A 20,442-nucleotide genomic window follows, 5' to 3' on the forward strand; every position below is an offset into this window, starting at 1 on the left:
GTGTTTTGTTTTTATTTTGATGAGGTTACCTTCACTGTAAATATTATAATAATTATATAATGATGATAATATGATTATTCAGACAGCACCTTTCAAAGTGCTCTACAATAACAAAATCAATAAGAAGACATTAGCAATACAACAAAGACTTAGGATAAAAGCATAAAAGTAGCAAGAGGTAAAAAAAAAAAGTTAAAAAAAAAGAGGATAAAATCAATAAAAAGCAAGATCATAGAAGCAGTTCTTGAGTGTTTTCCTAAAACTAAAATTGGGGGTTTCTCTGTGTTCGAGGATTGTTAGAAACACTTTGAAAGGTACAGAAGTCAACAAAATGTATAACATGAGACAAGTCGTTTTTAAGCACTTTAACTAAGAATTGTTACATTATATATCGTTAAGCTAACATTAATCTCAAGAAGCAATATCTTTAGACTGAGACTGAAACTATGACTTTGAAAACCAATGATATTTTAAATAAAATCCAATTAATATGATTTTAATCACATGTGGCTCACTGAAAAGTTGTACTTTCTTATATGATTTGTAATTAATTTTTCAACATCACTCATCAAAACCTTATTAATCTTGGTTGTGGTAATTATGCTACTTAAACGTCTCCAATGAATCTGAGCTCATCTTATAAGCTGAAGGTTGGGAGTTCTGTGGGAAATGTAGGGTTGAACATTTGGATCCATTCAAAGCAACTGGAGGTCTGGATATTTTAGCCTGCACTGTATTGATTTTCACTATGTTTTGCCAAACTCTTTCTCTGTATCTCTCGTGAATCCCCAACATTTATCAAAGTGTAATCCTAAATGTTTGCAGGATCCACATGGCCTCTCAAACACTGGAAGGCTCGGCAGTATGTGCACCTGCCCTCTCCACACCGCCCCAGCCCTGTGCTGCACTGCGTGCCAGAGAAATGTCTGTCCTCAGCAGGGGCCTCGGGTTAGCAGCACAGAGCAGCGTGCTAGGATCACCATTAAGACATCACCCTCCAGATAGGCTACCTGCAGTACCTCTGCTGTGCAAAAAGTGCCATAAAGCAGAATAATAGGAAGATAAAAGATAGAGGCATATAAAAGAAACAGCGTAATTATGCAGTGATTCAACGGTTTGAGGCAGGGAGATGGAGTGTGTGTGTGTGTGTGTGTGTGGGGGGGGGGTGGATGAGGATCAATACAAAAACTTTTTAAGGAAACACTGGACGGTAATTTTGATCCTCGGGTCCTCGATGCCACAGCTAGACACTGATTTCACTGAACAATTTTAGGGAGTGTGTGTTTGCGTGTTTGTGTTGTCTATAGAGGGACTATTTAATATTCAACATTATTTTCAAACTTGTGCCCACCTTTACCCAGAAGAATGGCTAATGAAACCTACATCTCATGGAGGTCGAAAAGAGTGCCTCTCATTAAACTTGCACTTAGTCCTTTCCAATGAAAATACCCCACGAGTCGTTTATAATAACACACTCCACTGTAATATAAACCGAATAGGCACCAGGAGACTCTGCGGTATAAGGAAGTCAGAGAGGTCCGCATTTATTCAGGCAATTCTCCGAGCGCTACGGTGCTTTATATCATGCAGCACTTTCTCTTTTTATTTTGAACTCAGGAAACATGGGTCAGTGGGGAGAAGAGGAATCCTTTAAAGCCTTAAACAAAATGTGTTTTCTTGGCCCGCGCTTTTTTCAATATACAAGCGTGCGATAAATAAATGCAAAACTTTGCACGGGAAAAGTGCTTCATATGGAATAATTTACATTTTTGTTGCGTGTAACACTTTACGAGGGAAATAAATAGATTTCTCTGGTGGTTATAGCTTTGAATTAATCTCTACAGCGGTTGGGGAAGCTGTAATATTCCCAATTTTCTCATTACCCTTTCTATTGAAATGATGCAGACCTGGAAGTCAGGTAACACAAACTCAATGTTTAAAAGAAGATGCATATTTGTGCTGGACAGATGCCCACATGGAAACAGTGTGGCGGAAAATGAGACCCTTTTACTTACATTTAAAATTTGTGACAGCTCCACCACCACCATGGGTTCGCTGGGCTGCGGCTCAGGACGCACGGTCACTGTCAGGATCTTGGAGTTGATCACCGCAGGGGGACTGCAAAGATAGAAACACACATCAGACTGTGGTATTTCTTCAGGATCATACTGCAAATCAACAGTTACATAAAAACATCCCGATAATACATAAATCAACACCCACAGCCAGCTCTCTCCCCTCCATTGCGTTTGAGGGTTTTCGAACGTATCCGCAGAGCTAAACAAATACAATAAATAAACATGAATTAAAGGCTGAAGAGAGCGTCGGTAAGCAAGTGAGGAGAGCGCCTGAGTAAAATCATAACACTGGACCTTTTAGTATTCAGCAGAGCTGCAGGGAGAAAAGGGGTTTTAACAGATCTAGCTCATCCACAACCAAGAGCACCGACCTGAATAAAAGGGCCGAGGACCAGCACAAACAGCGCATCAATCAATCAATCAAATTTTATTTGTAAAGCCCGTATTCACAAATTACAATTCATCTCATAGGGCTTTAACAGGGTGTGACATCCTCTGTCCTTAACCCTCAGCAAGAGTAAGGAAAAACTACTAAAAACCCTTTTAACAGGGTAAAAATACGTAGAAACCTCAGAGAGAGCCGCATCACCCCCTATGAAGGCCTTTTTACAACCTCCTGATTCCTTTCAACTTCTGCCTTTCTGAGTTATATTCAAGATTCAGGACTTATTAAGGCTGCACCCGTTTGAGGGGTCTACTGTACACTTCCAAAATACACTGACAACGCAATAGAAAAGGAAGAGAAAACATCGAGGGAAATCTACGATAATAACCTCTGATAAGTCAGATAACCAAGCACACACGAGCAGAGAGTAGAGAAGCAAGAGATTATTATGAGAGAGAAGACAGAGAACGAATTGGAGGTGGGAATTAGGTAGAAGGAAGAGGCAAGAGAAAATAGGGCACACAAATAGAAATGTTTTGAGAATGAAAAAAAAACAGGAACTACGTGGGAGATGAAAGCTTGTTGGGATGTGGAAAAGGTAACAGAAAGGACAAGCAAGTAAGTACGGAGTGAAATAGAAGCTTGAAATGCTTTAGAAGTGATAAACAATCAGACGCAGGACGACACATGAGAGGTACTCACTTTGGCACAGGCAGGATGACGCCCAACGTCCGGTACAAGATGGCTCCAATGACGTAGTACATTGTCGACTCCGAATCTGCCTCCGTCTCTGAAACAGATAATTTTGCAAATGATGAGCCCAATTAGTTAAAATCAAATATACATTAATATTGTAAGTTTATCTTGTGGACAGGCACAGAATTCTGGCAAAAAACCATCAAGCTTTGTGTAAAATACCAAGTGAGAGTTGCCATTTCTAAACTAAAAGAGATGGTTTTATTAACTGGTTCCCATGTAGGAGGATTGGTCACTTCAGAATAATTATTTCAAACATTAAGAAGGGAAAAAGATATCTCTCATTGCATAAGATGGTGGACAATGTTTGAAAGAAAACAATTCTAATGTGACACCTTGGATTGTTATTATAACTAATAAAATGTGAGCTAACTTGCAGTGACAAGGTCAATGATACAAATAAACTAAAGAGAAAACGTCTATCATGGAAGCAAACCAGTAAAGATCTACTCTGTCTCTTCAACCTGCAACACCGGCTTACATTTACTGTCACCGACAAATGCTCCGTCGGCTACATCAAAGGAAGTTTGTAATTTGCGGCACATTCCCCGAAGCGTATGACAGCTACATATTTCATACTCCTAATTAAGCTTCTGGGTTTAAAGACGTGCAGCTAATCCAGGTGAAAGATCCTTTGTGTGGCTGGAGACAGTGTTTGTGTTAGTTTGTTCACCTCTGAGCAGCGAGTAGCTCACCCATCGCTCAGTTAGGCCTAATGCACAAGCCTCATTTCTAAAAGCCGGCCCATCACTCAAAGGGGGAAGTAACTTAAGAAAGAAATAAAGTCAAGTCAAGGCATCGCAGCTCTCTTTAGACAGCGTCCTTCTGTCATTTACTCCCCCTCCCCCCCTAGTTTTGTATCCCCTTTCCTCCTCCTCCTCCTCCTCCTCCTCCTCCTCCTCCTACTCCTCCGTTGTTGGCATTTTCCAACCAACTTTTCAACACTCCTTTACAACCCCCGCGCCTTCCATCGCTCCCTCTGGTGTTCTTTTGACAAAAGGAGCAGGGGCTCCCGAGGAGACGCACCGTCCCTCTGTAAATGTCACTTTGTCTCGAGTGAGGCGGGCGGAGAAAAGTAAGAGGGAAAGAGTTCATGTTGAGGGACGCCGCTCCCTCCGTTGCCCTTTTAGGCCGAGAGAAGCGACGGAGGAGCGTCAGCAGAAGGGGACGGAGGAGGGGAGGAGAAAGAGAGGTCGGGCGGACGGGGTTGATGGTATCAGACGTACCGGGTGACTCATACAAAATCAGTCGGAAGAGAGATAGCTATGCAAAACAGGCGAGGCGAGAAAGAGACGGAAAAGATCCTGACAGTGGGAGGAAAAAAAAGCAAATGTGAGGAGAATATAAAAAAAAATAGATTAAAGTCGGGGATGAAAGAGCCCATGTGTCACGGTTCAGTGATTTCTGGACCTGAATGCAGATGCACAAAGACACATGTAGGTGCAGTCAGGACGCTTTAATGTCACCAGTGATTGTTCAAAGCTTCTGGGAGACTGAAGCACAGGAAATAACGTGAGCGGGAACAATGCACAAACACAAAAAACATCAACTCCGAGCCGGTTGGAAAGCAGAACCGAACAAACAAAAACACAAACACAGGTGGGGCAGGAAATTACAAAGTTAGAAAAGAACCCAAAGATAAAGAAAGAAACCAAATACACAGCAGGTAACTGCTTTGGCTTTGTAAACTTAGCAAAGTATTTGCTTTCACTAAATTCATTGAGTTTTATTTGTTTAGCAAAAACACAAAGTTAAGTTTTAAGTTTTGACCTAACCAGCGGTCAGGCAAGTTAAAAACATGGCCTGCTGATCATTTCCTCATTTCTTCACGAAAAGCTTTCACTAAAAAATGTCATTAAGCAAACAAAATGATTGATGGCAAGAAACACATTATGTAATGAAGTGGTTTGATTCCCGCAATACTGGTGAGCAGTGACATCAGTATTGTTATTATTAAGAATTAAAAATGTTTAACTATGAAAGATACACAATAAGAACAAAACCTAATTAGTTGGCATTAGTTAGTTGATATTTTTCTTCAAAAACTTAAGTTTGCCTGAAAACAAAAGTGCAGTAAGTTACCTTCATATTTTGAGAAACAAAATAAAAATAAAACAGGAAACTGAATCCATGTGAGGCCACTCAGAGGAGTCGATCGTGTGAGTAAGGTGGATCCTAATTGGAGAGTGTCCACAAAGGCATTCAAATGACAATGTCAGTGTATTGTGGGTAAACTGTTAATCAGTGTACGGGGGGGGGGGGCTCACTCCTACGCTTGCGACTGATTAAAAGTATTGCCCGTGAACAGACTTTTCGTCACTCTCTCTCCTTGTCGGACCTCTAAGTGATTGGTGGTCAGCAAAATGGCAACCAACAATTCACCTGCAGTGAACTTTAATACGCCATCTGTCAGGGGCGAGATGTGCTCAGACTTGATGCTAAGCAATAATTCATGGTTTTAATCAAAGATCGAAAAGCTCCATCCAAATGGTCCCATGTGAGTTGCTCTTTATCTTCCTCCAAAGGTTATGTCTTGTTACAAAAGCATTTTCTATTGGCCAATCACACAGACTGACAAGATAGCATACTAAACCATGCCAGCCACTTTTTTAAAAATTATTATACAGTTTTACATAAAGCCAGTGTATACACTCCACTCCATACCGAGTTTAATTTAAATTCTGCTCTCGCAAATTGAGCTAAAACATTCTGGCTGTTGAAAAGTTTGACAAATATAAATATTCGCTCGCTTAGAAAGTGGATGAAAGGATTTATAGCACTTGCAGATCTGTTTGTTAACCATATATACATGAAGATAGAAGCCCAGAGATGAAACCCAAATATCCCAGATATGAGCTCTGCCATCTTGTTGATCTGGGGTCTGCACAGTATAGTGATCAAGGGCTGGAGTCAGATTATCAAAGTCCCCAATAACAAATTTAAAGCCAACTTATCAGACACATAAACAAATGGACATAGAAAGCCCCTAAAATTGATTACATTCATTTGCAGTGTAATTAGTAGGGATGCACCGAATATTCGGCCACCGAATATATTCGGCCGAATATTGCAAAAAAGGCCACATTCGGCCACATTCGGTATCCGGTAAAATGAGTGAAAAACAAGGCCGAATATTAGCGGCGCGTTTTAATGACGCAAGCAAACAGCGTCTAGTGACGCGATAAACGTAAACAAAGATGTCCGCGAAGAACTATAAATCAAAAAGGGTCCGTCCGATCCGTCCGTCCGTCATTCCGAAACGGACTCGGAGAAGCATACTGAGGCCATGATTTATAGTTTTACGAGCCTTTTTGTTGTGAAAACAATTCACCGCCAGAACAGTAGATGGCGAAACGAAAGTCGAGCTTAGACAAGCCTACCTCATGAGGTATATAGAATAAGTCCACGCTGGTTTATTTACGTCCTCCCGGCTCCTCACACACAGTGAACGATGGCAACTAACAGAAAAAGGATGTTGATGACGCGACAGTTTTTGCTGAATAAAGTGACACCCAGCGGGTCAAAATGCTTTTGTTATTGTGTCTTAACGCAGCGGTTCCCCGGTCTTGTTTCCAAACTGCGTTGCTAATTCAACAGCTGCAACAGCTTGAAGCTACACGGAGGCAGCTAGCTCCCCCCAGCTTCCACACACAGTCAGCAGGGACACCCGATACTAACTACTACCAAGTGTTTGCTTCTAACCTGACGGTGTTTGAGAAACAGTGTCATGACAGCCGTGGGATTAAGTCAGCGGGTTTTTGCGCTGTTCCCACCGCAGTTAGCATGGTGGCTAGCCCGCTAGCCCCGTTATCAAAGTTCGTTATAACCGTATGTGACCGTACACACATGCTGTAAGTGCTCTAACCAGCCCGCGTCAGCCGGACAACGCCGCTTGCTTAACACACTTGTCACATTAATCATAGAGTCGTAGTTGTGATTTTGGTTTATTGTGATGTAGGGAATGGAACAGGAAGTTTCCATTCCAAAATGCTGGCGTTAGCGGACCAATCACAGCCAAGTGCTATCCGTGGGCTGTCCGTCATTTCGACGTGTAGTTAGAAAAATGAGAGCTGCACGAAAAGCTCTCCGAGGAGCCTCGGAGAGGCACGGAGAGGGGGTTCCACGTTGGAGAGGGCGGTCCTATCTGTCCGTGTCCGTCAAAACGGAGAAGCATACATTGGCCTTAAGTAGACCTATGGCTTGATACAGGCACAGTTGTTTTGTTTTAATGTTTTTGTCTGTAAAGCAATTTGGGTTGTCTTGTCTCAGATGTCAGTTTCTTTCTGATGACAAATCTGTTCTGGTCAGGGATATGTTATGTACCTGTAAGTGTTTGATGTTACAAGCACACTTGCTATTTACCTCAGCCTTTACATTATTGTTTACATTATAGCCTACTGTTACTTAGTAGACTTGTGCCAACTTTTGCACTTTTTTGCACAACATGTCAGAAATGTTAAATAAACATTTACTTTCTTTGAAAATCATGTCTATGTAGTTTATTTTTGCAAATTAAAAAAAATAAATAATGAAAAACTTAACAACCACATTCGGTATTCGGTATTCGGTATTCGGCCAAGCGTTTGATTATTATTCGGCTTCGGCTTCGGCCACAAATTCTCTATTCGGTGCATCCCTAGTAATTAGACTTTTAAGTTTGCCCGTATCCCATCTGCTAACACGGAGGAGGCAGGGTGGATGACTTACGCTGCAACCAGCCAGCAGCTTTGGAGTCTCTGTAGAGCTGGAGCCGAGCTTATCTAAACAGGCAGCCGGGTAAGTGGTTCGCCTGGCTTTGTAAAAAGTTCACAACTTTGCCTCCCGACACATCTAAGCTCATGATAATTTCAGCATGCACATAGCAAGAGTGAAAGTGAAGGTAAGAAAGTCATTCTCACTTACTTAAGTTCAGAGATGATTGTGTTTTTGTTCTTACTTGATGCATCCTCAAAGTTAATGGTGCATAGCTATTAGCTTTTACAAACACTGGTATAGTTAAAATATTAAATCATCTTTGGTTCCTATATGTTTTGATGTATGTGTGTGTGCGCGGCTGCGAGATGGCGCGTACTGTCTGCGTGTGTAGCTGTGAGAGGAAGAGAGAGACAGCGGAGGGAGAGAGGGGAGTTCAACACCTCGGGAAATCGGTGAAGAACAGTCCCAGCCTCTGCCCGGTGAAGCGGCTCATGAACCTATCAATTGACGGCGCGTATGTGCGCACGGACCCACACAAAGGTGCCGCCGGGCCTTTATGAGCATGTTTAAGCTGTCCATCCGAGATGGGCTTTCATTACGGAGCAAATGAACCAAACAAAGTGATCGCAATCAACGGAAGAACTCAACACACGGGAAGAGGCAGCGTTTCCACAGGGGCAAAGGGTACTAATCATTTCCTGACTCAAGTCTGTATGGAGGCTATACGCAGTTTGGATGGAATCATTTACGAAATGGCATATGCTAAAATGGAAGTTGCATGTCCTGAGTATCATATGAGAGGATGGGAATGTGCTTTATCCGGTCACTGTTATCGCACCAGCACACCAAGGGACTAGAAACGGTGGCGGAAAGAAGACATGAAAAGCAGTGAAGAAAACAAAGGAACATTTTTCAATGGAGAATAAGAAAGAGAAAGAAAAAAAAACATTGCATTGTAGTAGCATTAAACAAGCATACCCAGAAAGCTTAATAAGCAGGTTCTGTTTCATGAAAGCAAAAAGGATGGTTGGGTGGCGGAGTAAAGCATTTTACATTCTGCATAATGTGGGGACAGATATGAGGTGAGCTGAGGTGAGGTGCCCTGAGGGTTCGGTAGAGGATGTTCTGAGCGTCAGTCAAAGAGATTCAGCGTCATCACTGCGAGTCAGAGGTCAGAGACAGCCCTGCTCTCTCGGCCTGACGCCTCTCTGAACTTTAATTTGGGGAAGGGGACAGGGTGCCAGACAGGAAGTCTGCCAGTCTAATTTCCTGTGAGATGTGACCTTTGCCTTCATTGGCAGTGCACTGCATCTGCCACGGCAATTCCCTTTTCTACCATATCCCACTTTCCCCCCCACTGTTTTAAGTCCATTTCATTCCAATCCACGATGTCAGGTCCCGTGTCTCCTGGGAGCGTCTTTCTATTTATAGTCGCCCCTATTATTCCTTTGTGTTGCGATTGGATGATCACTCTACTTACTTGAAACCACATGGAAAAAGATTCACAGCAGTTAAGACAAACAGCCGTTAACTTTCTAAAAGCGGAGAGTCCTCTTTCGATATCATATGAGGACTTGATGCACTCAAGGGGAGGCAGCAGACTTCCTCACAGATGAAAGACCCGCATTTTCTTGAGAAGTCCTCCAGGGCCTCTTTACAGTCCAAACGCTTCACAGTGTTGCCCTTGGATGTCCTTGAGAAGGCTTCTATCTGCTTCCATGGGACACATCTCTGAGTGCGTGAATTCACACTGGGAGAACTCTTCTCTTCTAGCCGCCTGACCTTGGCTAAAGAGCATTGAGGGGAGTAAAAGCGTTTCCTCATATGTTTAAGACTCGAGGCTGCTTGTGTGTATGAAAACTGAAACCGATCCAAATCGTGGATATGAGCTCAGTTTTTAAACTTACTGAAGAAAACCGTCTGTTATGAGCCACTTGCAGTGATAACCCTTGGACCATGAATGTGGTTAAAAATGATTGATAATTGTTTCTTGATATTTTTGACCATATGTTTGTGGTTTTAACCTTACCCCCAAACAGAGTGAATAATACAGATTAGTAGCTAAACCAGAGATGTTGGGTAAACCCTGGTCAGGGGATTTCTTCGTTATAGTTCTCGTACCTTCTGTAGGGATGGTGAAGACCTCTTTAGGGATGAAGAGCTTGTCCTCTGCGGTTCTGGCCCAGTCCTTCATCCCCCTCCGGCCCCTCATGGGGAAGTTGATATCACTGGAAACTGCTGACACCGGCTCTCGTTGGATGGTTATCACTGGACAAACAAGAGATATAAATCACCCGAAACTCACCGCAGCCATAAAGTTGGGACTGACACGAAAAACAGCGGATAAGGATTTGATAAATGCGTCGTGCCAAAAAATATGAAAGCTACGCTGTGTATCTCGATTGAGGGGAAGTTTTGTTGTGTCTAAATTCATAAATGAAATGAGGACATTCTTAGGCCTGAGCAGTTGCATTGTATACTACTTGACACTTACTGAGGTTGTTTGTAACCACCAGAAAACTCTGAAAAGGCTTCTGGGCTTCGCCAATGAGGTGAATGAAATCCTCGACTGTCCTCATCAGCAAAGCGGCACCGGGAGCGACCTGCGGACGTAGAGAGGTAAAACACACAGCTCAGCATCGATTGTGACGACAATATAGCCTCAAGCCGTGGCGGACTTTCTGTGAGACATCTCTCACCGACCGAAACATTTTTATTCGTTTCATTATCTAGACCAATGATTGCGTTCCAGGGTGGTAAACTGTGACCATGTGGGATGGAATATCATACTGGGTTTGCTTGTTTATTGGGTCCAGATGGCATGTAAACACACCTCAACTCAAGGGCATCAAGCTGGGTCGCACACAAAAACACACAAATGTGCAAAGATACATATTTTTGTGTGTTTAGTAAACAGGTGTGTTTTTATGACTGTAATAATTAAAAGTTAATGTAGGGTGTGTATGCACAGGCAACACTTAATCACACAAACACTCACACACACACACACACACACACACACACACACACACACACACACACACACACACACATATTTAGGACACCTGGTAGAGTTATAGGCAGCCACCGGTTACAGTAAAGAAGTGTACATGGAGACACACAAACACACACACACACACACACACACACACACATACACACACATACACACAACTTTACCTGGTGAGCGTCCTCCCATTTCTCCAGATTTTCCATGTCCAACATGTGACTGACTATCTGGAAGAATTTCTAGACACAAAATGCAGTAGTTGTTAATGCCGGGGAACTCAAGAATCACACAACAGTGTTAGGCAATGTCCCTTGAACCCACCGACCACTCATACTTCAGTACTCTTCCTCTATTAGATACACAGGCATATTGTTAAATATAAAATGTCTGTGAATTGTATCGTATAGTAAAACAGGAGACTAAAACCCCCTCTCAGGCCACAGGCACTGTGCGGCCGTAACTCATTGTTATGCACACTCGACTGTAGAAAGTAGAGTTTTAACATTTAATCAATTTAGAGGTATATCTGTGTGTGAGGCTGTGACCGCGACTGCATTGTCCGTGTGGGTTTTCTGACTTCCGAGAGTGGAGCCGGTGGCTCAGCCTACCTGCACGTCGTCGGGAGCTGGGATGTAGGTTGCTCTTTTGAAGGTGTCCGTCACATTTCGCAGGATCTCCGTGGAAAAGAGAAGGTCGCCACTGTAGTAGCTCCTCCTCTGAAAGAGCTCCAGGAGAGTCCTTACGATCTGAGACATGCCCTCCCCGGCCAGGGTCCTCTGACCCTTCGCAAGATGCTCTCGTAACTGCAACCATACACAGAGAGGGGGGGGGGGGGTCAGATGAGGTCTAACAGGCGTTGTCAGTACCAATGGCAGAAATGGCAGTGATCACAGAAATGTTTTGGATGTGAGCTGAGGGGAGTGTTTCAAGAAAGAAGGAATTATATATGTACAGCACAAACAGGCCTAGCATTACTCTGAGACTAAATGTGGTGTTCATACCTTCAGAGAAAGAGACACAGACAGAAAGATGTAAGTGTGTGTAAGCGTGTGTGTAAGAGTGTGTGTGTGTGTGTGTGTGTGTGTGTGTGTGAGTGTGTGTGTGTGTGTGTGAGAGTGTGTGTGCGTGTGTGCGTGTATTTGATGTGCAGAAAAGGGGGAGAATGAAGTAGAGAGACAGCCTGGAAGAACAGAAGATAACAGCAATCACAGACAATTAATTATTGACTCCTGGAGCTAATGAAAGCTTGCCACAGAAAGCTAACAGAGCGGCCTGCTCCGCCGTGCACAATCCCTGACCCCCATCTCCTTCCGCCATCATTGAGGAGATGGAAAAGGTGGAAGTTCACAGCGCAGGAAAACAGTCTGACTGATGAACACATTCATTAGCCGTGTTCATTAATTGATAAGTGTGAGCGACAAAGCTCCTGGAAAGCTCATCAGAGATACCAGGCAAGCTTTGAGGAAAGAGACTCCAATATCTGGGGTACAATTTGAAAGTTGAACAGAGGCACTCGAGGACTGGAAATGGGGCAGTTGAGTGGGAAAATTACTTGTGCGAAACAGGAGGAGACTGACAAGTTTGACGAAGGTGAAGTAGAGAACCAACTTCACCTAAGTGGCTATAATGATGCCAAGGTAAAAGGCAACTCCATTTTAGCTCCACCAAGGAGGTCATGACTTTGTCTGCGTGTTAGTTTGGAGGATTACACAAAAACTACCAGACAAATTACAACAAAATTTTGAAGTATGCAGTGTGGTGGAGGAAAGAACTCATTCAAGTTTGGTGTGAATCAGGAATTTGTTTAAGAGTTCATGGGTTTTGATGACAACCAGGACGGATATTTATGAGTGAGGGTAATTTGTTGCAGATCTAAATACAAATCAAGATCTACAGTCAATTTAAATGTGGTGCCATGAGGGGGGCGGTGGGCCTTAGTGGCGATATGCCCTCTTAATTTCCTCTTGCTGACGGTGTGAAAGTATCATTGCAGAGGCTGCTTCTTAGTTTGGGAGAAGGGATTCGTTTAAAAGGTAACTCACAGTTAAATGTAAATATCTAAATTCAAGTGAGACGCATCTGGCGAAGCTCGGAGGACCCCAGAAAGCAACTCCAGTAATGTCCAGCATGCAACGACGACTAGCAGATCCTAGAAGAAAGGAGACACAAACAGAAGAACATGAGATTCAGCAAATTCGGGAAAAAGAAATCTTCCCAGTCACTCATTATCAACAGTACGGCTGATGTCTATACCGGAGGCTGACATGCTGTGCTTCAGTAGAGTCTACATGGTACAGAAACATGCATCAGGATGGATAGAGATACTCAGTAGACTTATTCTAATGCCTGAAAACACGTAATAACCTCGTTTGGAAACTGAAACAAACTTTCTATTCATCATACAGTCAGGGTTAAAACACAGGATGTAACGGGCTCAATGAATTTAAGTAGATCCAGGGCTGTTTGGCAATCGATATAAAAAAGGAGGTTGAAAATTCAAACAAAAGGTAGTTTTCTTTATATTGGATTGTTACAATAACCAAATTATTTACAGTTCTACATTGTTGAGGAGCCGATACCTGTATGTTGGATCCTGGTGCCAAACAATTGCCAGAGTACTGTGCTTTAATCGAACAAGAACTTCCCCCCAGCCAGAATAATATGCACAAGCAAAACTCTAGCTCTTCCGTTTTATGAAGACTAATAGATTGAAATAAATAAAGTGCTAAGTTAATCTGTTACTTAAATTTGGTACATCGGCTGGGCTCAGACTTACTGCTCTTTACTGGCGGGCTCCGCCTGATTCAGACAGACGTGCTTTGATGTCATAGCCAATGCCATAGCTTGAGAGATGAAGAAACACACGTTTATTTTACAGTCCGTCTGAAGCACCTATGCTCTCGGCTTAAATTATGTAACAGTGTCTAAAAAATATTTGAGTTTTCTTCTTGTTTCTGCTTTTGGAAGTTAAAAGAAAAGCTCTGGCGGCCGGCTGGTGGAGAAACTCTGAAGTAACACAGCAATATGGTTTGACAGCATTCAAACATTTCTGCCGGACTAATTAAGGGGAGACGCAGGGTTATGCATCAATTGGATATTTTATTATGACTGCCTCGGTATATCAAAGCTATAAAATAGGAATACTGTATTTCACTGTACATTACTTCCAGCCTTTGAATTTTGACAGATGCAGAAGAGTAATTCAGGATAATCCTTATTATTTATTTACCAGTGTTGTCTGTGCTACTTTGACGAGTGATGTTGTTTTCACAGAGAAACATTTGAAGTGGAACATTAAGGTTTTTTTTTCTTGGATTTTTAATTTGGTGATTAAGTATGAGGTTCTGTAGCTTCATTATTTTCTCTACCTCCATATGCTGCATGCCACATCACTGACAGATCACTCCTTGAGCAAAGTGGGCACATGCTCAGGCCCCTCAAGCCAATGGGGGTCCTTGGCCTTAAGATTTATTAACATATAATTTTTAACGTGCTGGTGATCCAGGGCCCTATGTCTAGAAATGTAGATGTGTAAATAAATCCACTAGATCACCTCGGCCGGCAGCCACGACACAGAGTCTACAATTTAATCTTAAGGGGGAACTGTGACAGTCCATGAAGCGTCCAATTAAGTGTTTTGTTTCGCCATTAAATTATTATTCTGGGACTTTGCTAAGTGTCCGGCAACATTACACAGACGTGGCTCAACCAGAAGTCTCACTGGCCACCGTGCAGCAGCGGGCGGTCCCTCTTTTTCCCCTGTTGCCACGCTCTCTTCTCAGCTCTTCAGTATGAAGGAGCTCTTTGTCCATCGAGTCAAACGCTTCATCAACATTGTCCACATCCAGGAAAAAAGATGCAGCGATTATAGTTTTCTCTCAGTGAAATCTAAACTCCTCTCTCGGAATCGCTCTCTCACGTTTCTGCCTCGGCCCTCATGCAAACAACCCGAGTCCCCGGAGCCTTGAGAGTGAGACCTGTGTACTGGTGCCAGACTATTAGCAAAGACCCAGTGTAACGATTTACATTTAATGGACTGTCACTGCTGCCCCATAAGAATACACTGTAGTCACTGCCACCATGATGCTGCTGCTGTGCTACTGGGCCGAGTCCCCCAAAAAATGTAAGTACCATTTTCACGGACATATTTATAAATATTGAGCACAGTTTGAAGAATTTCAGAATTTCCCTTTAAGTAACACAGTTCTTTTTATAATGGAGTAAATATGTTTTTGTAACATGTTTTTTTAAATGTATATATTGCCTGTTTCTGACGCCTAAGGAGAGCATTCCATGCAAATGTTGAGGATTACAATAAACTTTAAACCTGGACAACTCAGCAATGACTAACATGATGATAACATACTGTTACTCCTCCGCCATTGACCCCTCAAACAATAAGTGTTCTTCTAAGAAGGCTTAAACAATCATGAGGTCTCATGTGGTACTGCTGTATGTAAACTCCTAAAGCTGAATTTGGCATGTACAGAAATACCTAAATAATTCCACAGTGATGAGTGCTGTGTGGCTGTTATCCAGGTCCTGTGGTGATGATACATTCATTATAGACATACATTCACTGGGCAAACAAACCTCTTATACTCTAGGCCTGCAGGGCACATGTTCTACTGCCAGCTCATGACTGGTTGGAGCCTCGGCTGCAGTGTGAGTCACTGAGTTCCCCGACATGCATCATTCACAAACGCACGCACACCCAATTTGCAATAAATAAAACATGCCGGCAGCAATATGAGCTTGAGGCGTGTCAAGTGACTGACCAGTGGCATTAGTAGGACACTTGTTGTAGACGGTTTCTCCAGCTGAGGCTCTCTTCCAGGACATCGAGAGGAGGTGCTCATCTTTACATATCTCATGAGGAGCTGTAGACGTAGGTGAGAAACACATAGGAATAGTGAAGTGAAGCATAGTGTAGCAGGCTCACGGAAAAATTCATCAGACACACACACACACACACAAACTCACACTCCCACAGCGAAGCAACAGAATGAATAGGGAGACAGAAAAGCACAAAAAAGCAAGATTCAAATCAATGTTCTCCTGCAGCAACTCCCAATCTTATTCCCTTGTACATTGCTCAGTGCTCTCTGTCAGTGTCACTGCCTCGGTACAGTATCTCACTCGCTGCTCATCTTACCCCCTCTCTTTATTCATCTGTTTCCCCCCCCCCCTCCTCCCTCTCTCTCGTAACCCTGATGAAAAAAATAAATAAAAACGAGGGGCAGCGCTGTGAAGATATTCCGAGGGGGCAGACGAGTGTTGGCAGAGGCGCTGCAGCGAGATGAAGTGGGACAGAGAGCACAGAGACACACACAAAGAGAGGGAAAAACACGATATGATGTTCCCCTGCAAAGGCAACAGACAAGATCCTCGTCTTGTGTAAGAGATACTTGAGAGCCTCTCAAAACAAGGGGTCACGGCGGAGGCTGCACTCAAACATTTATCATTGGTAGCCTGTCAGAGGCGAATGTGGGGTTCAGGCTTGTTCATATTCCCATGCGCACACACACACAACACACTCAGCTTCAGTCAACATAGATGCTTATTAAGGAACACTGAATCCTGCAGTGGCTGACACTCACTGTGGGTATTGAACATCTCAACTAGAAACACATAACAAAATGTATTCCTTTCGTGGTTCGGGTTGGGTAATGAAATCCGGTGCAAAATCCGTTTCTTACATGTCCGGTATAGACTAGGCATATTTGCGGAATTTTTTGTTGGTGCCTGAGCTATGTACCCAAATAGTTGCCTTGCTTACAGGCAACATTAATATCATTGCACTCTCTTCAAGGCCCTGGCAGCATGTTACATTTGCCTAAAATCCGCTAGGAGCTACCTCAAACTCGAGTTGACGTGACAACAAAATGCTTAAAGCTAGACGGTCCAACGTGTGACCGTATTTCACGCAGAGGGATTCCAGCATCGAGGGTGTGCAGCTAATGAAAACCATTTTGAGTGTCAATCTGTCAATAATTGGTTTGATTTCTTAAATTTCAACTTGCCTAACCAGTGACTAAGCTGCTCCTATCTCCGACCATTATTCTGGGGATAACATTTAATAGAAGGGTCATTATCAGTCACGGTTTAGGCACTTGATCTTTTTTTAAAGCATCGATGTAGCAGTGCTATCGGAAAAAGTTCTCGAAAACTAGCTTCTTTTTGCATTCAGGTTTTTCATGCATAAAAAATCCAATATCGGTGTAATTTCATGTGCTACTGCTGGCTCGCAACCACAAATCAGAACATTACCCTACTTACATACATACATATAAAACTGTCCATATATTTTATGGGCATAAGGCCTTTATTTGATAGGACAGAGCATGAAAGGTGGAGCGAAAGTGGCTAAGACTTACAACAACGGGCCAGGTCGGAATTGAACATGCGATGGCTGCGGGACAACTCAAGCCTCTGTACAAGCCTCCTGTCTAAACAGTTGGCGTAAATGGTGTTTTCATCAAATGGGGTTTCTTTTTGTCTCCTAACACACATTTGGTGATTGTGGCCAAAGAACAACTCTTCCACTTCCGAAATATGGAACACGCATCATATGCTGTCTTTCCACCCAGCAGACATTCTGTCTTATCTAGAAGTTGTCTTGGTCTTTCAGATATTGTCTTGACCTTTCGAAGTCTCCTGTACTTTGTAGGCATCAATCAGCTTAATTTTCAGATCCTCTGTCGGCTGCTTTGAGGTACCCATGGTTGTTGAGTGTAATCACAGGGTTTGAGAACTCATCACATCTGGAAATGTCATCAGCGGATAATTCTGCCTAACAAGTTTTAATGAGTCACTTAAGACTCCATTACTACTTAATTAAGTTCTAGCGAGCTGCCTGGACTTTTGCATTGGCCACAATTGCTGTGAAAATCTTTCTTCTCTGTACGTTCCTAGAGTAAGAGTTAGCAGCACGATAACGCTCGATGAAAGACTGTTTGTTTGTTGCAGTGTTTGTAGGTAAAAAAAAATCAACAAACAAGGAAAGCACCAAATGGAAAAGACATGAAAAATCAATGAGAAGGCAAAGATGGATGGGTATGTGAATTGAGAGGAACACAGACAAGAGGCAGTCAAAGATCGGAAGGAGTGTTGTTCTAAAAATATGGTCAAAGCCTTTAGTTGTGGTGTGAATCGACTCAGTGAATTGACATGCTGTGCACACACACACAAACACACAAAGGTACACACAGACACCTCATTTCCCTGTCAGACACTCACTATGAGAGGTAGGCAGAGGGCACATTCCCACCTACCTTGTTTGGTCCAGACTTTTCAGTTTAGTCCGAACCAAAAGAAAAAGGTGTGAAAGGTTCCTCGGACCACAGACTGGACTACCTGACCTAAATATAGTCTCGTTCCGCGTCAAGCCAAACCCTGTGTTCGTTTGCAGTGTGAAACCAGTTCATTGGATAGTTGATTTTCAGACGACAGATGCAGGAAGTTGAAATTAGAAGAAGAAAAAGATGAAGAAGCCGAACTTGTCTTTCCAGAAATGGAGTTGGCAGGATAACTTTACGAGATAACGTTTGAATGACCAGGACATTGGAACAAATGTTTAGTACTGCACCTGAAGTTGGTGATACCATAATGATATTGTAAATGGATCGGAAATTATATTATTCATTTTCATAATAAAACTATTAAATGTATTATTCTAAAATAATTTCCATTCAAGTGGAAAGACTACAACTACCCACCAAATTGACAACACGCCAACTTCAGACGCACGCTGGTCTACAACCCAATCAATGACAGGTAAAGGACATATGTATCTCAGAGGTCTTTAGTGAGCTCCCTTAATTGCTCTGTGAATCTAAAACTAACCAGATTGTACGCAAACAAATATATAAAAGAGATGTAGCTTGGATCATGGTCCGGACTTTTAAATGTTGCAATTTCCACTCAGAGCAAATCAGCCACACAGGTAACGTCTAAGATGAATAGTTTCCACAGAATAAGCTTGATTAATATGTACATAAGTATTTAAACTGATGTTCTCCCTCATTTGCTCAGCTCACACTCTCCACACACTGAAGTCACTGACCAGGGCACTTCTTCTCGTTGCAGGAGCGAACCTCCTCTCCTGAGCCGTCACAGGGGTAGGCCTGTGCACCGGCGCCCTCGCACATCCTGAAACGACGCTGCCAACCCGAGTCACATGTCTTGCTGCAGAGACTCCAGTGGTTCCAGCTGCCCCAGTTACCTCCACCTAGGAGACAAAAAGGCAGGGAAGGAAGAGTGGGTTGCGACAGCAGCGGCTTGAAGAGTTGAGGGGAAACAGGAATTTATCTTGCAAGTCTGAGGCAGCTGCTGCTAAACCTTGTCTATTTTTCATAGCAGAAACCAAATGAAGGCAGTGCGATCCCCCTCTGGTTCCCAGGTTCATTAAAACATACTAGTTCTCCTGTCCTGCGGGGCCCCGGATGTCGCAGACTCGCAAGCCAAATTGGGCCCCAACCCACAAATTGCGAGAACGCAAAGGGCAAATCACAAAAGCCCATGCAGATTCCTTTAGATAATGCATGTTCTGTGTTTATATAATGGCATTTGAGAGCATGTGAGTGGGAATACTAAGCATTCATTTGTAAGCCTTACCACCACATGAAGGGTTGACGCAGTCCCTGCTCTCCTGATGGGGGCCCTTACATTCAGCCCAGCCGTGCACGGAAGAGCTGCAGCGTCTCTGCCGCTCCTGGGTTCCCGTGTTGCACGTCAAGCTGCACTTGGACCACGGCGCCCACTCCAGCCACTGGCCCTCCACTGGACACAGGGAGAGAGGGGGAGGTAGATAAAGAGAGACAGAAAGGATGAGGTCAGAGTGAGGACGATTGTGAGAGACGCGGTGGGAAATCAGAATAGATTGATCCAGACTTTTGTGGAAAGGGAAGGAGGAGGTGGGGGTCCTGAGGAAAGAAAAGAGACACGGCGGAGAAAGTGAGGCGGCTTCGAGAGAACAAAACGAGTTAAGATGCAGATCAAATTAACTGCGGGGGCTATTTGCTTTTCCATAAATAGCAACAAACAAACATAACACACTTTATGGGTCCGTGGACAGGTTTAAACATTTCAATCTATTGTGAAACAGCTGATTACAATTCCTTTCATGCTTTGTTTTAAAGAGTTCACACAGAGTACAATCAGTAGGATTTCCATTCAGAGTGGTATTACAAATAACCCACATTTCAATTTTTGACTGGTATTTATGCAGAATTAGATGAAGAAAAAAAAAAGATACAATGTTGTACGGCCTGTCAGACGAGGCATGAATACCAAACAGCCAAACGTAAGCCTGATAACATGCACCGGTGTAATCAAAGAGCACACTGTCTCCTTCAATAAGGGAGTGTTGCTGCAGAGATTGTCAAATAAATAAAAAACCCAGATTCGACCAGACAAAAACAGCCAGATTAATCATTGATAGTGTGTTTCGTCAACTATTTTTAATATCTTGTTAACCTCCAAGTAAGTGAGGGTTTGGACAGTTATGAGATTCTGTG

General features: G+C 43.0%; 1 protein-coding gene across 1 annotated transcript in view; it reads right to left on the bottom strand.

Moving 5' to 3' along the window:
• The window catches only part of adgrb2 (adhesion G protein-coupled receptor B2), a 153,694-nt gene that overhangs the window by 74,190 nt on the left and 59,062 nt on the right, over positions 1-20,442 (bottom strand). Inside the window, exons 4-13 of the mRNA XM_053446761.1 lie at positions 19,541-19,705; positions 18,990-19,154; positions 15,703-15,804; positions 12,967-13,073; positions 11,533-11,727; positions 11,095-11,163; positions 10,409-10,517; positions 10,036-10,182; positions 3,166-3,253; positions 2,016-2,118 (exon numbers count right to left, since the gene is read on the bottom strand). Of these exons, the coding sequence (XP_053302736.1) occupies positions 2,016-2,118; positions 3,166-3,253; positions 10,036-10,182; positions 10,409-10,517; positions 11,095-11,163; positions 11,533-11,727; positions 12,967-13,073; positions 15,703-15,804; positions 18,990-19,154; positions 19,541-19,705 (1,250 nt within the window). The remainder of the gene's footprint in view (positions 1-2,015; positions 2,119-3,165; positions 3,254-10,035; positions 10,183-10,408; positions 10,518-11,094; positions 11,164-11,532; positions 11,728-12,966; positions 13,074-15,702; positions 15,805-18,989; positions 19,155-19,540; positions 19,706-20,442) is intronic.

Source organism: Pleuronectes platessa, chromosome 18 (assembly GCF_947347685.1).
Source record: "Pleuronectes platessa chromosome 18, fPlePla1.1, whole genome shotgun sequence".
NCBI lineage: Eukaryota > Metazoa > Chordata > Actinopteri > Pleuronectiformes > Pleuronectidae > Pleuronectes > Pleuronectes platessa.